This window comes from Crinia signifera, chromosome 9 (assembly GCF_055691185.1).
Source record: "Crinia signifera chromosome 9, ASM5569118v1, whole genome shotgun sequence".
Lineage (NCBI taxonomy): Eukaryota > Metazoa > Chordata > Amphibia > Anura > Myobatrachidae > Crinia > Crinia signifera.
The window spans coordinates 22,353,933-22,368,494 of NC_139225.1; the positions used below are offsets into that span (position 1 = coordinate 22,353,933).

The following is a 14,562-nucleotide window of genomic DNA, read 5'->3' on the forward strand; positions in this document are numbered from 1 at the left end:
GCTACTACGGTATAGTGGGGAACAGGGCTCCAGACCTCTGCTATTACTGTATAGTGGGGAACACGGCTCCAGATCTCTGTTATTACTGTATAGTGGGGATCAGGGCTCCAGATTTTTGCTATTACTGTATAGTGAGGAACTCGGCTCCAGACCTCTGCTATTACTGTATAGTGGGGAACAGGGCTCCAGAACTTTGCTACTACGGTATAGTGGGGAACAGGGCTCCAGAACTTTGCTACTATGGTATAGTGGGGAACAGGGCTCCAGACCTCTGCTATTACTGTATAGTGGGGAACACGGCTCCAGATCTCTGCTATTACGGTATAGTGGGGAAAACGGCTCCAGACCTCTGCTATTATTGTATAGTGGGGACAAGGCTCCAGACCTCTGCTATTACGGTATAGTGGGGAACAGGGCTCCTGGACTCTGCTATTACTGTATAGTGGGGAACACGGCTCCAGAGCTCTGCTATTACTGTATAGTGGGGAACAGGGCTCCAGAATTCTGCTATTGCGGTATAGTGGGAAACACGTCTCTAGAGCTCTGCTATTATGGTATAGTGGGAAACACGTCTCCAGACCTCTGCTATTACTGTATAGTGGGGAACACGACTCCAGAACTCTGCTATTATGGTATAGTGGGGAACAGGGCTCCAGAATTCTGCTATTGCCGTATAGTGGGGAACACGGCTCCAGAGCTCTGCTATTACTGTATAGTGGGGAACAGGGCTCCAGAATTCTGCTATTGCGGTATAGTAGTGAACACGGCTCCAGACCTCTGCTATTACTGAATAGAGAGGGACAAGGCTCCAGATCTCTGCTAGTTCCGATGATTGAATGTCGCCTCTTCCCATGGGTGGGTAGTGTCTCTCTCCAGCTCATCCCTGCTCCTCATTAGGCGTCCCCTCCTAGCCAGGGCTCATTGGCAAGATGCGAGGACCTGCAATGGCCGCTCTTAGCCCTGCACATTGCCAGACGTCCCCCCTGCAGTGACCAGATGTTATGTGTGTGTGTGTGTGCTCCATAGATGCTTTCTGGACCTCTAGCTATGTATACTGATGAAGCGTTTCTGTTCCAGCTCCGTCTCCGAAGACCTGGGCTGCAGACGGGGAGAATTCAGCAGGAAACACTACGGCTCGGTGGAGCTGGTGAGTCCGCACATCCATTTTCTGCTTCCACCCATTGCAGGATTGATTTATATTTAAGCAGTCAGCAGCAGTGTGCTCCCATCTGTACTGTAAACCTGCAGCAGGCACATTGCACAGCTGAAAGCCGCCTGGTGCACATATCATAGATGAAAGCCGCCTGGCGCATATTATCTGTGTTTCCCTGTCTGAGGAATCTTCCTTATGCCATTAAACTTTTACCTGTTTGTTGCTGGGTGGTCCCCAGAGCACAAACTTTCCCTGCCTGATTATCTGATGCATTATATTATAATGCTCATGGCAATACTATGCTGTTCATTATATAGGTGAATATGTTGCTTCTCTGTGGGATGAACACAGGAATGTATGATTGCAGAATAAGCATCCCGCTGACTGCAGGGTGTATTTACTAAGATGCGAGTTCTATTGAAGATGAGATCAGATATTATCTTCTAGAACAGGGATGGGGAGATCCATTGACCCTCCAGTTGTTGTTGAACTATACATCCCAGCATGCCCTGCAACAAATTTAGCGTAGCAAAACTGCAGCAGGGCATGCTGGGATGTGTAGCTCAACAACAGCTGGAGGGCCGAAAGTACCCTATCCCTGTTATAGAAGGTGCTAAATAAATAAGTAGTCGATTCTGATTGGTTTAGAATAGAACTCCCATCTTATAAAAAAAAACACCTGTGTGTTACATAGAACATACATATATACTTACATACATATATACTGTCTATTAGAGGTGTATATAATTTGGTACATTTCATTCTAAGAAAAAAAAAAAATATATATATATATATATATATATATATAAAAAAAAAAAATGTTTATTGACTTAAGCCCCGTACACACCGGGTGATTTCAGCCATAATCACCTGGGATATGGTCACTGAGCTGCGGTGGTCGCTCCTGCGACCAGCAGCTTCTGCTGGCAAAGTGTCTAATTTTTATCCGTGACCATCTCTGGTCGCTGATTAAAATGGGACACTGAGCAATATGTTGCTGAGCAATATTAAGCCAATATTGCTCAGCGATCATATTGCTCCGTGTGTACGGACTTTAATTCAATTTGAGGAGAGTGTTTGCCCGTTATTGGGGGCAGCTATGATTACTCCTGTCCAGGAAAGGGTTACATTCCCACCCCCTCTGGCTGCGGCACAATCTGCACAGACACAAATAATCCTTATTTCATTTTTACAGGTTTTCTTTGCATGTTTGTTTGTGAGAGTGCCTTTACTGTTAGACATATCATATACAGTATGTCTAGTGTCTGATTGTGTGTCTCAGAACCACTGCCATACATCTCTTTCTCTCTCACACATGCACAAACACAGAGGCAATCACAAGGTATCAGACGAGGTTTTGAAGCATTTGCTTCAAGCGGGCTTATTATCATCTTAAAAGGCTTTATAAAAATGTGAAAAAGTAACAAAGAAAACCATAACGGCAAATATAACAGCGGCAAGGATTGGTTGTTCAGATTAGGTTTGTTTAGATGCTTTAAGCGGCCAAATTCATATTTTACATCCACAGAAGGTGATGTCGGCGTATGGAAGCCGGGTTAGATTGTACTGCGGGGTCATCGTCCTATCAAGAGGGATTACAGGAGAGTCTGCTGACCATGAGATTTAATATTACAATTACATTTACTTAGCTGCAAACTTTATTTTTTGCGAACACACCCAAACTGCAGTGATGTCAGGTGTTTACATTTCTGTGACGTGTCATCTGCTTGTGTTCCATTGTGACATCATACTTGTTGCTTCGTATGTGAAGGGTTTTCTTCCCCTTGATGCTCTTCTGAAGTCTGATCACAGATACGTGAAATTTCTGCTGAAAGCAAAACAGAAGTTTGTGGAAGGGGAAGAAATAAGGGTACTCTTTACCTAGAAGGGCGCCCATCGCGACCATCGAATGCACTAAAAATCGGGTGCGACGCGATGGCCGCGATGGCCGCGATTTCCCATAGGGACCAATGTTAAAAATCAGATTGGACCCAATTTTAGTGTTCAATGCCTCAATGCCCGCGATTTTTACATAGGAAACAATGTTAAATGGGCCACAGAGCCCTAATGGTCACCGTGAACTCTGAAATGGCCCCCACAATTGTTAACGCCACCCCACGATCAACGTCAACCCGAAGCGTGGCGAGCGCAGCGAGCCCGCGAGGGGCGTCGGTACGCGTCCTCCGACCTTTTCATGCCCTACTATCCACGTCGGCGTGGAGTTGAGAATAGAATAGTGTGGCGAGCGCAGCGAGCCCCGCGAGGGGACGCGGATACCTTCACAGTTATACGCGTCCCCTCGCGGGCTTCACAGGTGTCCGTGGCGAAAAGCGGACACCTGTGAAGCCCGCGAGGGGACGCGTTTACCTGTGAAGGTATCCGCGTCCCCTCGCGGGGCTCGCTGCGCTCGCCACGCTTCGGGCCTCGGTGGCTCGCTGCGCTCGCCACACTATTCTATTCTCAACTCCACGCCGACGTGGATAGTAGGGCATGAAACGGTCGGAGGACGCGTACCGCCGCCCCTCGCGGGCTCGCTGCGCTCGCCACGCTTCGGGTTGACGTTGATCGTGGGGTGGCGGTAACAATTGTGGGGGCCATTTCAGAGTTCACGGTGACTATTAGGGCTCTGTGGCCCATTTAACATTGATTCCTATGGCCAAATCGCGGGCATTGAGGCATTTAACATTAAAATCGCAGTCAATCACCGTTTTTAACATTGATCCCTATGGGAAAATCGCGGTCATCGCGGGTACCCGATTTTAATTTACCCGCGATGCCCGCGATTTTTTACCCCCGATGCCCGCGATTTCAATCGCTGGCGCCCTTCTAGGTAAAGAGTACCGAAATAAGATACAAGGACAGAGCTATCAGTGGTATATACCCTGCTGGCTCCAGCATCGTGAGGCTATTGAGCAAACACCACGAACACTTGAGCTGGGGTGGATCTGGGCATAAGTGCATGCTCACAAAATGTTAGAAATCTGTCCAATCGGGTGTTGGCGTACTGGGCCTGGTTCAGATGCAGTCGCAACGCTTATGGTATAAAACAGGGATGGGGAACCTTCGTCCCTCCAGCTGTTGTTGAACTGCACATCCCAGCATGCCCTGCAACAGTTTTGCTATTTGGCCATACTAAAACTGTTGCAGGGCATGCTGGGATGTGTAATTCAACAACATCTGGAGGGCTGAAGGTTCCCCATCCCTAGTATAAAACTTCTACAGTGCCTAGGTCTACAATCATATGGTCGACCGCTAATGGTCGACATGGTCTAAAGGTCGACACTGAAAAGGTCGACAGGGTCCAAAGGTCAACAGGGTTAAAAGGTCGACATCAAAAAGGTAGACATGGTCAAAAGTCGACGTGGGAAAAGGTCTACATGCGTTTTTAATGTTGTTCTGGTGTCTAGGTCGATGTGGACACTGTATAATAAGTGCACCGCATCCCCTCGCATGGCTCGCTGCGCTCGGCACACTATTATATTCTCCCACCACGCCCTAGTGGATGGTAGGACATGAAATACCGCCTGTCGGCACATGTCGGCTGAAAATTTTGTGAAAAAAAAATGCATGTCGGCCTTTTCCATGTTGATCTTTTTCGCGTCAACCTTTTCCATCTCGACCTTTTGGACATGTTGACCTATTGCCTGTTGACCTTTAAACCCTGTCAACCTTTTGACTGTTGACCTTTAGACCCTGTCAACCTATCGGCTTTCGACCATTAAATCCTGTCGACCAATAGTGGTCGACCTTATGCCTGTCGACATAGAGTCATTCTATGATCAGTCCAGATACCAGTCACAACTTCGGTGCCACAACTGAGCTATTATTGGCAGACTGCACGTGTGTTGCGGCTGCAGGGCGTACGTACCAAGTTACCTTTGCGATACCGTGCGCCGTGTGGAATCAGGGTGATTAGGGGAGATCTGCTAACGAGTAGGCGCGTCATGACCGTTTTTGTGGGGCGGGGGGCTCTTCGATCTCATAAGCATAAAACAGGGCGCTAGTGTCGCAGCTCCATGGGCCCCTCTGCGCGTCTATGGAGGCAATGATGTTCCTGCTCCACCTTGGCCAAAATCCATACGGGTGATGATAACAGCCAATTGCTTCTGATTGGCTGATTGTTTCTTGATCCCTCCCACTGCGTATATTATTAGTGTGGCCTCTGTTCTGTTCACCTAAATAATTGCACGTTCGTTTTTGAAAAGAAGATGACATTTGGATTTTTAAATTGAAGACGAAGGATGTTTGGATTTATTTGTACTTACTTAGTGCTTTATATTGTATTACTGGAATCGGTACATCTGTCAGAATGAACTTAGGTCTACAGTCATTAGGTCGACCCCACTAGGTCGACTGGCAGGAAGGTCAACCTGATTTAAGGTCGACATGGGCCAAGATCGACATGACTTAAGGTAGAATTTGCATAAAGGTCGACATGAGGAAGGTCGACTGGTCATAAGGTCGACATGGGTTTTTCACTGTTTTTTTTAGCCGAATGTCGACACAGTCGACATGGACAGAGTTGGCAATGAGAATCGGACCCTCGCATCGCTCGCTTCGCTCTCAATGCTTCGGGCACGGTGGCTCGCTTCCCTCGCCACAGCTTTAATAACCTTCTCCACGTCCTAGTGGATGGTAGGGCATGAAATACCGCCTGTCGGCACATGTCGGCTCAAAAAACAGTGAAAAACCCCATGTCGACCTTATGACCAGTCGACCTTCCTCATGTCGACCTTTATGCAAATTCGACCTTAAGTCATGTCGACCTTGGCCCATGTCGACCTTAAGTCAGGTCGACCTTCCTGCCAGTCGACCTAGTGGGGTCGACCTAATGACTGTAGACCTAAGTTCATTCTAATAGATGACCGCTTCCCGTATTGCTTGTACTGTATTTATAAATGTTTAAAATTGTATTTAGTTAAAACGGCTTTGGGGGCTGGCTCTAAACCAGACGCCGTGCCGCTGTTCACGCGTATGAACGATTATCTACAGCTGTCCATGCACAGAATATTTTGGAAAATCTCTACCCAGCATGCATTACGGAGAGTCAGAGTCAGACGGTATCCGGTAGGTGGGTGGTGACAAGTAGGCGGTTAGTAGTGCGTGTCACGGGCGTGTAAACGTAAGCTTCGGCTTTCACAGAACGCACAGCCGCAGGCATAGGACTGCCATTGTGAAGCCACACCTCCTGATGGGTTCAGTATGATTTACAGGTATATGGTCATTAGGTCGACAAACATTGGGTCGACACCATTAGGTTGACATGCAGAAAGGTTGACATGTGTCCAGGTCGACATAGGTGTAGGTCGACACAAGCATTTGGTCAACATGGTCAAAGGTCGACATGGGGTTTTTCACTTTTAACAGGACATCTTTAAAAATCAACATGAGGATTTTTCCGGTTTTTCTCAGGATGTCTATGCCGACATAGGTTGACCTAGACACCCTATAAGAGAATTCTTACATTTACAGTCAATCTCATGCCTTTCAGTTTCAATCGGAGCAACTGCACTAAATGCACGTTACCTATGAGACTGCAAGTCACTGCACTGCCCTAGAGGGATATCGGACAGCTAGGCTCTTATTCGGGTCTTGTCTTGCAGATAAGTTGGCTCCAGACTTTAGCCGAGAGTCTGGAGATGTAAAAACATTTATAGGTTGTGAGAGGATGATTTCGAATCCGTTCTCCAGCCGGAATCTGATCACAGCGATACAGTATTGCTGAGCTCATACCCTCCCTCCTTGCATGCTGATGGTGTCCAGATGACCGTTATATTTATTCTATAAATGAACAATTTGTTCCCAGAGGCACTAAAACATCATTAAATCTCTGTATGAGTCATCTGCCCACTAAACTGTCCTGCGATCCCTCTTCCCTGTCTCTGACGTCCTACTTCTCAGAGTGTTGGGAAACCTGACGGCTTCGCTGGATCTATGGAGAATGTGGTAACGCCACCCTTTGTCTTTCTTGCACGAGGCACCGTGGGCCTCATTTCTGATACGCATTTTTTCATGTTGCCTATATTACGTTAAAAAGAAATAACGCTGGCACAGAGAACCCCCATATATCTGGGCTGTAACATGCCAGGTAGCAGTGGGCACTGCAGGCAGGAGTAGGGGAGCGCACGCTGGCACAGAGAACCCCCATATATCTGGGCTGTAACATGCCAGGTAGCGGTGGGCACTGCAGGCAGGAGTAGGGGAGCGCACGCTGGCACAGAGAACCCCCATATATCAGGGCTATAACATGCCAGGTAGCGGTGGGCACTGCAGGCAGGAGTAGGGGAGCGCACGCTGGCACAGAGAACCCCCATATATCAGGGCTGTAACATGCCAGGTAGCGGTGGGCACTGCAGGCAGGAGTAGTGGAGCGCAGGCTGGCACAGAGAACCCCATATATCTGGGCTGTAACATGCCAGGTTGCGGTGGGCACTGCAGGCAGGAGTAGGGGAGCGCACGCTGGCACAGAGAACCCCCATATATCAGGGCTATAACATGCCAGGTAGCGGTGGGCACTGCAGGCAGGAGTAGGGGAGCGCACGCTGGCACAGAGAACCCCCATATATCAGGGCTGTAACATGCCAGGTAGCGGTGGGCACTGCAGGCAGGAGTAGTGGAGCGCAGGCTGGCACAGAGAACCCCATATATCAGGGCTGTAACATGCCAGGTAGCAGTGGGCACTGCAGGCAGGAGCAGGGGAGTGTATGATGGCACAGAGAACCCCCATATATCAGGGCTATAACCTGCCAGGTAGCAGTGGGCACTGCAGGCAGGAGAAGGGGAGCGCACGCTGGCACAGAGAACCCCCATATATCAGGGCTATAACATGCCAGGTAGCGGTGGGCACTGCAGGCAGGAGTAGGGGAGCGCACGCTGGCACAGAGAACCCCCATATATCAGGACTATAACATGCCAGGTATCGGTGGGCACTGCAGGCAGGAGTAGGGGAGGGTATGCTGGCACAAAGAACCCCTATATATCAGGGCTGTAACATGCCAGGTAGTGGTGGGCACTGCAGGCAGGAGTAGGGGAGCGCACGCTGGCACAGAGAGCCCCCATATATCTGGGCTGTAACATGCCAGGTAGCGGTGGGCACTGCAGGCAGGAGCAGGGGAGTGTATGATGGCACAGAGAACCCCCATATATCAGGACTATAACATGCCAGGTAGCGGTGGGCACTGCAGGCAGGAGTAGGGGAGGGTACACTGGCACAGAGAACTCCCATATATCAGGGCTATAACATGCCAGGTAGCGGTGGGCACTGCAGGCAGGAGTAGGGGAGCGCACACTGGCACAGAGAACCCCCATATATCAGGGCTGTAACATGCCAGGTAGTGGTGGGCACTGCAGGCAGGAGCAGGGGAGCGCTCGATGTGGCATTTCCATCCCAGTATTCACATTTATTTAGTGAATATTTCCTGCCAGATGCTCGAATTGTCATTAGTGATTTCCTGCGTCTGGCCCTGTAGGCGAGCTGCGCCATTCTGTGATCCCTCAGCCATTTCTTCCTCTCATTCAGACGCTAAGACCTTGGTTCTTCCCTCCCAGGTGCCTTGTAAAACCTTTGCTGCATAGTGCTGTTCCAGCAGGTTATTTATCTCTTCCCCTCGCCCTGTTTATGCCGCTGCTTGTGTATCGGTCCTGTCGCTCCTTTCTGATCTCTGATGCGGCAATGGGCCCCATTCAGGCCTGATCACTGGAGCCCAACCATCAGGAAAATGCTGCCCCAACCGCCCCGCTGAGCGCACTTACCCCGCCCATGTGCACAACTACTAATGCGATTGCGCCGTGCACATGAGGGATAAACCAATCAAAATCACTCATCATGGCATGGTTTCCCCCCCCCGGTTCGCAGTGCTGAGTGAGCCTGGGATAATTCAGCGCTGTGATGGCTGTGGGGGGAGAAGGAGGCCGCTGAAACCGCACAGTTAGCGCCCCCAAACAGCTGCAGTGTGTCCTTCGCACTGACAGCTCATGTTCGATAATCGCAGCCGAGCGATTGGGTCTGAATCAGGCCCAATGTGCAGGTTCTGCTGTCTGTGGAAAGGGCTGTCAGCTACAGCTACTAGTTACCATGGGGTAAGTTTGCTAAAAATGAAAATCAGTGATGTGGCTTATAGCAACCAATTAGATTCTGTCTGTTATTTTCTAGGATGCAATAGAGAAATGTTAGACAGAATCTGATTGGTTGCTATGGGCAATGTCCGCTCTTTTTATTTGTAGAAGCTTTAGTAAATTCCCCCACATCACTCCAGGCCTAACCTGAGTCGGGTGTGGGTTGTTAGGTCTACACCAACTTGGTCGACATGGGTCTAGGCCGACAGGACATTAGGTCAACAGTCAAAAGGTCGACATGGGGTTTTTCACTGTTTTTTTTACCCAAATGTCGACATGAAGTGCACCACATCCCCTTGCTTCGCTCGCCACGTTTCGGGCAGACGATTTTATTCTCCCAGCACGCCCTAGTGGATGGTAGGGCATGAAATACCGCCTGTCAGCACAGGTCGGCTCAAAAAACAGTGGAAAACCCCATGTTGACCTTTTGACTATCGACCTAGCCCATGTTGACCTAATGCTTGTGTCGACCTAATGACCTGCCGACCTAGACACATGTTGACCTAAACCCATGTCGACCTTGCTGCCTGTCGACCTAGTGGTGTCAACCCAATGCTTGTCGACCTAGTTGGTGTAGACCTAATGACCGTATACCCCTGAGGTCTCCCCACTATCCTGTGTTCAATTCCCTTATACCCTGTGCTCAGCTCCCAACTGCCCTGTGCTCCACTCCTAACTGCCCTGTGCTCCACTCCTAACTGCCCTGTGCTCCACTCCTAACTGCCCTGTGCTCCACTCCTAACTGCCCTGTGCTCCACTCCTAACTGCCCTGTGCTCCACTCCTAACTGCCCTGTGCTCCACTCCTAACTGCCCTCTGCTCAGCCCCTAACGGTGTTGTGTCCAGCCCCTAACGGTGTTGTGTCCAGCCCCTAACGGTGTTGTGTCCAGCCCCTAACGGTGTTGTGTCCAGCCCCTAACGGTGTTGTGTCCAGCCCCTAACGGTGTTGTGTCCTGCCCCTAACGGTGTTGTGTCCAGCCCTTAACTGTGTTGTGTCCAGCCCTTAACTGTGTTGTGCCCTGCCCCTAACTGTGTTGTGCCCTGCCCCTAACTGTGTTGTGCCCAGCCCCTAACTGTGTTGTGTCCAGCCCCTGTGTTGTGTTCAGCCCCCTTTTTAAACGTTTCTTTAACCGGGTCAGAGCAAGTTTAACCCCATTCACACTGCACTGGTTAATTACCGTTTTTGTACCTTTCAACCCGTTGTGAAAGGTACACAGTAATTAACCAGTAATATGCTATGGAGTAGGCAGAGCGGGTTCAGGGGGTGACCCGGGGGCAGCAGCCACAGGTGTTGGTAAAGCAGCAGGACCCCACCCACCCCCACCCCACAGCCAGCACCTAGAAACACCCCCTCCCTCCGCTTGTACCTGGCTGCGGATCCAGGCAGCGCGGTAGGCAGCGGGCGTGCACGGGTCACTAGGAGGGAGCAGATCCCGCTCATTACATATGCGCATATGAATGAGCTGCTCATTACATATGTGCATATGTAATAAGCGGCTCCTGATCATTATTCACTGCGCTGATAACCAGCTCAGTGCTAACTGCTGCCTGAGTCCTATATACCGGTTCAGAACCGTTCACACTGCATAAAAAACGGCTCTGAACAGTGTAGGACTCTGCTTTTTACCCGTTTGCAAGTATCGGTTATTTGTCACTGGTAAATGCAGACTGGCGCTTTCACACTGCAGCTCTAACCGGTTTAAAAAGGCTAAAAAAACGGCAATATACCGCTTAAGAGCTGCAGTGTGAAAGGGGTATAACTGTGCTGTGTCCAGCCTCTAACAGTGTTGTGTTCTGCCTCAACTGTGTTGGGTTCTGCTCCTAAAGGGGCATACACATGTAGAGATCTGTGCTAAGCAATTTTGCTGGTGTCAAGATCTCCCATGGAGAGCACATACACACACAGAGATTTGTACCAAGCAATTTTTCTTAAGCAAAAAAAAAGGCCGGGTAGCGGTTCAGAATGAGAGATTGCGATCAGTATCTCTCATTCTGTACACACAGAGAGATTTGCAGTCATTTGCTAAGCAATCTGACGAGATTTTGACTGCATGCACTGCAGGAGGTATTTAATCTCTTAGAGCATAAACACTAGTCAGATTGCTTAGACCTAATGATTGTGTCGACCTATACCCATGTCGACCTAGACCCATGTCGACCTTGCTGCCTGTCGACCTAGTGGTGTCGACCTAGTTGGTGTAGACCTAACAACCCACACCCTTCTGCACATCTCTCCCAGAGCTGTTGGCACCCAAAGGGTTAACAATGACATCGGAAATCTCTAATTATCTTGCTATAAATATATTATTTCCCCATAGTTCCTGTTGATGCGTACATATTGCACATGCGAATAATGACAATTGTAGACAGTCTGGTGTTTGCGTACCAGAGCCCGCGCATTTCCTGCGCTACTGACCGGTTCACTCACCCATTTGATTGGCAAGTGGCAGAACAAAAGCGGCGACAGCTCTGTAGATGCGCAGAGCAGTTTCCCATAGACGGCTCATTAATATTCATGGTGACATTTGTGGATTTGTTTTGCATTACGTGAAAGGGTCAGAGCACGCGGCAGACCCTTGTTTGGTTTAATGGTGTGTTATTGGCAATTAGAGAAGGAAGCCGAGTGAATAGGAGAACGCGCGGCTCCCTGCATGGACGCAAGTCTTAATTCTCTGTATTACAGACATTTGTTTTACATTACTGAGTAAATGGAATAATGCAAATTGATATTTAAAATATTATTTTGGAAAATGAGTTTGCACGGCTGTCCTGTACTGAAACATGAATAGTCTTAAGGAAAAGAATAATGTTCTTTTTTGTTTTGTATATATAACTAATTAATAGCCCATCAAAAATTACGGCTTCTGCAATGTACTTTCACTTTGAGCTGTGACAGTTTTTAGTTTAACTTTGAGCTGTGAACGTTTTTAGCCCACAAAATGGTGTGGAAATTATTGATCATTGCGTGATTTGTGTTGTGGCTTTAGTGAGAATGGGCAAGACATAAGATGAATCCTTGTATAATTAGGGGAGTGGCTTAGTGAGAATGGGTGTGGCATGAGATGCATCATTGGTTGATTAAGGGTGTGGCTAAGTGAGACAGGATAGGCATTACAAATTAGGGATGGCCATCGATGCCATTGCCATCAATGGTTGCCATCGATGGCAATTCTGCAACTGGCCATCGATAGTGCTAAACTATGCAATGGATGACCATCGATATTTTTACATATGGATGGTCATCCATTGTGTTTGTTTTATTGGCCTGTGGGCCAATAAAAAACACGGCGGGCGTGGCTTTGCGGGTGTCGGGGGGCGGAGCCATGTTCCGTGACCCAGCACTTTGGAAAAAAAAAGCAAAACATCGTTTTGCTGTTCCATCGATGGAGGGAAACCATCTGGTTCTCCCCCAGCGATGGCAAAAGTATTTGACATCGGCCATGAACCATCGATGATTTTGAATCATCGATGGCCATACCTATTACAAATGGATCTTTATTAGGGTGTGTCTTAGGGATGCATTGCTGGAGATGGATCATTGCGTGATTATGGTGTGGCATATATAGACATGGCGTGTCATGAGATGGATCATTGCATGATTAGGGTGTGGCTAAGTGAGAAAGGCCGCACCATGAGATGGATCATTGCATGATTGTTGTAGGGATGTAAGGTGTGGTATATAATATGGTGGTAAAGATATAACATTGGATGTACAAAGCATCATCCAACCAACCTCCAATTTCATTACATTCACTAACATTGGGATACACAGCAGGAAAAGACGGATGCGGTGTAATGTATGTAAATAGGGCCCCTGACGGCTGATTGTGCAGTGCAGAGGAATTGCTGGGTGAGGCGGTGGCTCTTGGTGCCTCCGCCCAGTTCCCCTCTCCGGTGTTACCGACCTCGCTGCACAGCAGATATTGCTTTAATGAAAAAAAAAAGCACATCCAACTTATTTGCTGAAGAAAACATGTAATACGGCCGGAGGAGGATCAGCCCTGCGCAGGGCTCTCTTGTCAGTAAATGTGATTAAACAAAGATGTCTGTTTGGCCTGCGGGCGCGTCTCGCATGCACTGTGCAGTCCTCCGTCTGGATACAGAGCCAGGAATCTGCTCACTACATAGAGGAGATCACTGTGGCAGCTTGTACAGATTCTAGCCTAGTGTTTTACCAGCCGGGATACCCCCTGCCCCCCCCCCTGCTGAGCTACTGCACCTCCTTCCCCTCGCTGCTTCTGTGGGTGGCAGTGCCACCTGTGCTCCTTTCTCTATTGGATGCCTTTAGAATCCAATCGATTATTTATTTAGCACCTTCTAGAACATAATAGAATCAGATTGGTTACCCATAGCAACAGTCCATCTTCAGTAAAGCACGACGGAATCTGCTGCGCTATATAAGAAACTGTAAATAAATAAATACAACTCCCATCTTGGGGAAGATCTATTAAGCCTGCTGAAGTGATAAGGAGGAAGGTGATACCGCATCAGCCAATCAGCTCCTACTGTTAAGTTACAGGCTGGGTTTGAAAAATGACAGGAGCTGATTGGCTGGCATTGTGCAGGTGTAAATCACACCAGCTTGGATCTCTGGATGAAGAGTGGTAACAGTAACGGCATTAATGTTACTATTTGTGTGTGTGCGTGTGTGTGTGTGTGATAATTAAATATTATCAAAGTGAGATCTTAAGCAATTTGCACCCATGGAATGTATGAGCCACAAGAAATCTGGTTTATTCTATGACCCCCATGAGGTTATATCCAGGAGACGGAGGCTCTGATACGGCTGACCGGTGCTGTCCGTATGTGCTTCACCTTATTGATCCACCTTGCTGTGCTTTTATGTAAATGAGGATGTGTGCAAATAGTGATCTCACATAAACAGTGTAAGGAAATGTATCACAGATAAATCATCCCTCAGACTATTATTGGTATCTGACCTGTAATACGATAATCATGACGCTGCGGACTGGCCGCTGCGAGAAGGGGTAACCCCCTATCTCTCTCTCTCTCAAAATCCCGGGTTTTGTTCCCGTGTTTTTGTCGGGGCACAGAGCATCTCAGCTCTACAGACCCCATTCATACTACATCTTAGACCTGGGAAATTCCCGTGTCTGCCCCGTTCACACTGCTTCCCCTGGTATGCCTACCATCAAGTGTGTGGCATCTGCAGCTTTGATTAGATGTTTAAAAAGCAGCTTTGAGCAATGCAATGAACTTGCTTTTTTGCATTTTGTGAGAAAAACCCAGGTCTAACCTGTTCACACTGCCACACAATTCCCGGGGCATAACACC

At 48.5% G+C, this 14,562-nt stretch overlaps 1 protein-coding gene across 4 annotated transcripts in view; it reads left to right on the forward strand.

The window, feature by feature from the left end:
* GARNL3 (GTPase activating Rap/RanGAP domain like 3) overlaps window positions 1-14,562 on the forward strand; it is a 203,782-nt gene that overhangs the window by 105,873 nt on the left and 83,347 nt on the right. For all 4 annotated transcript variants that reach the window (XM_083158543.1, XM_083158544.1, XM_083158542.1 and 1 more), the window contains one exon: window positions 1,078-1,147. In XM_083158543.1, coding sequence (XP_083014669.1) covers window positions 1,078-1,147 — 70 coding nt within the window. The remainder of the gene's footprint in view (window positions 1-1,077; window positions 1,148-14,562) is intronic.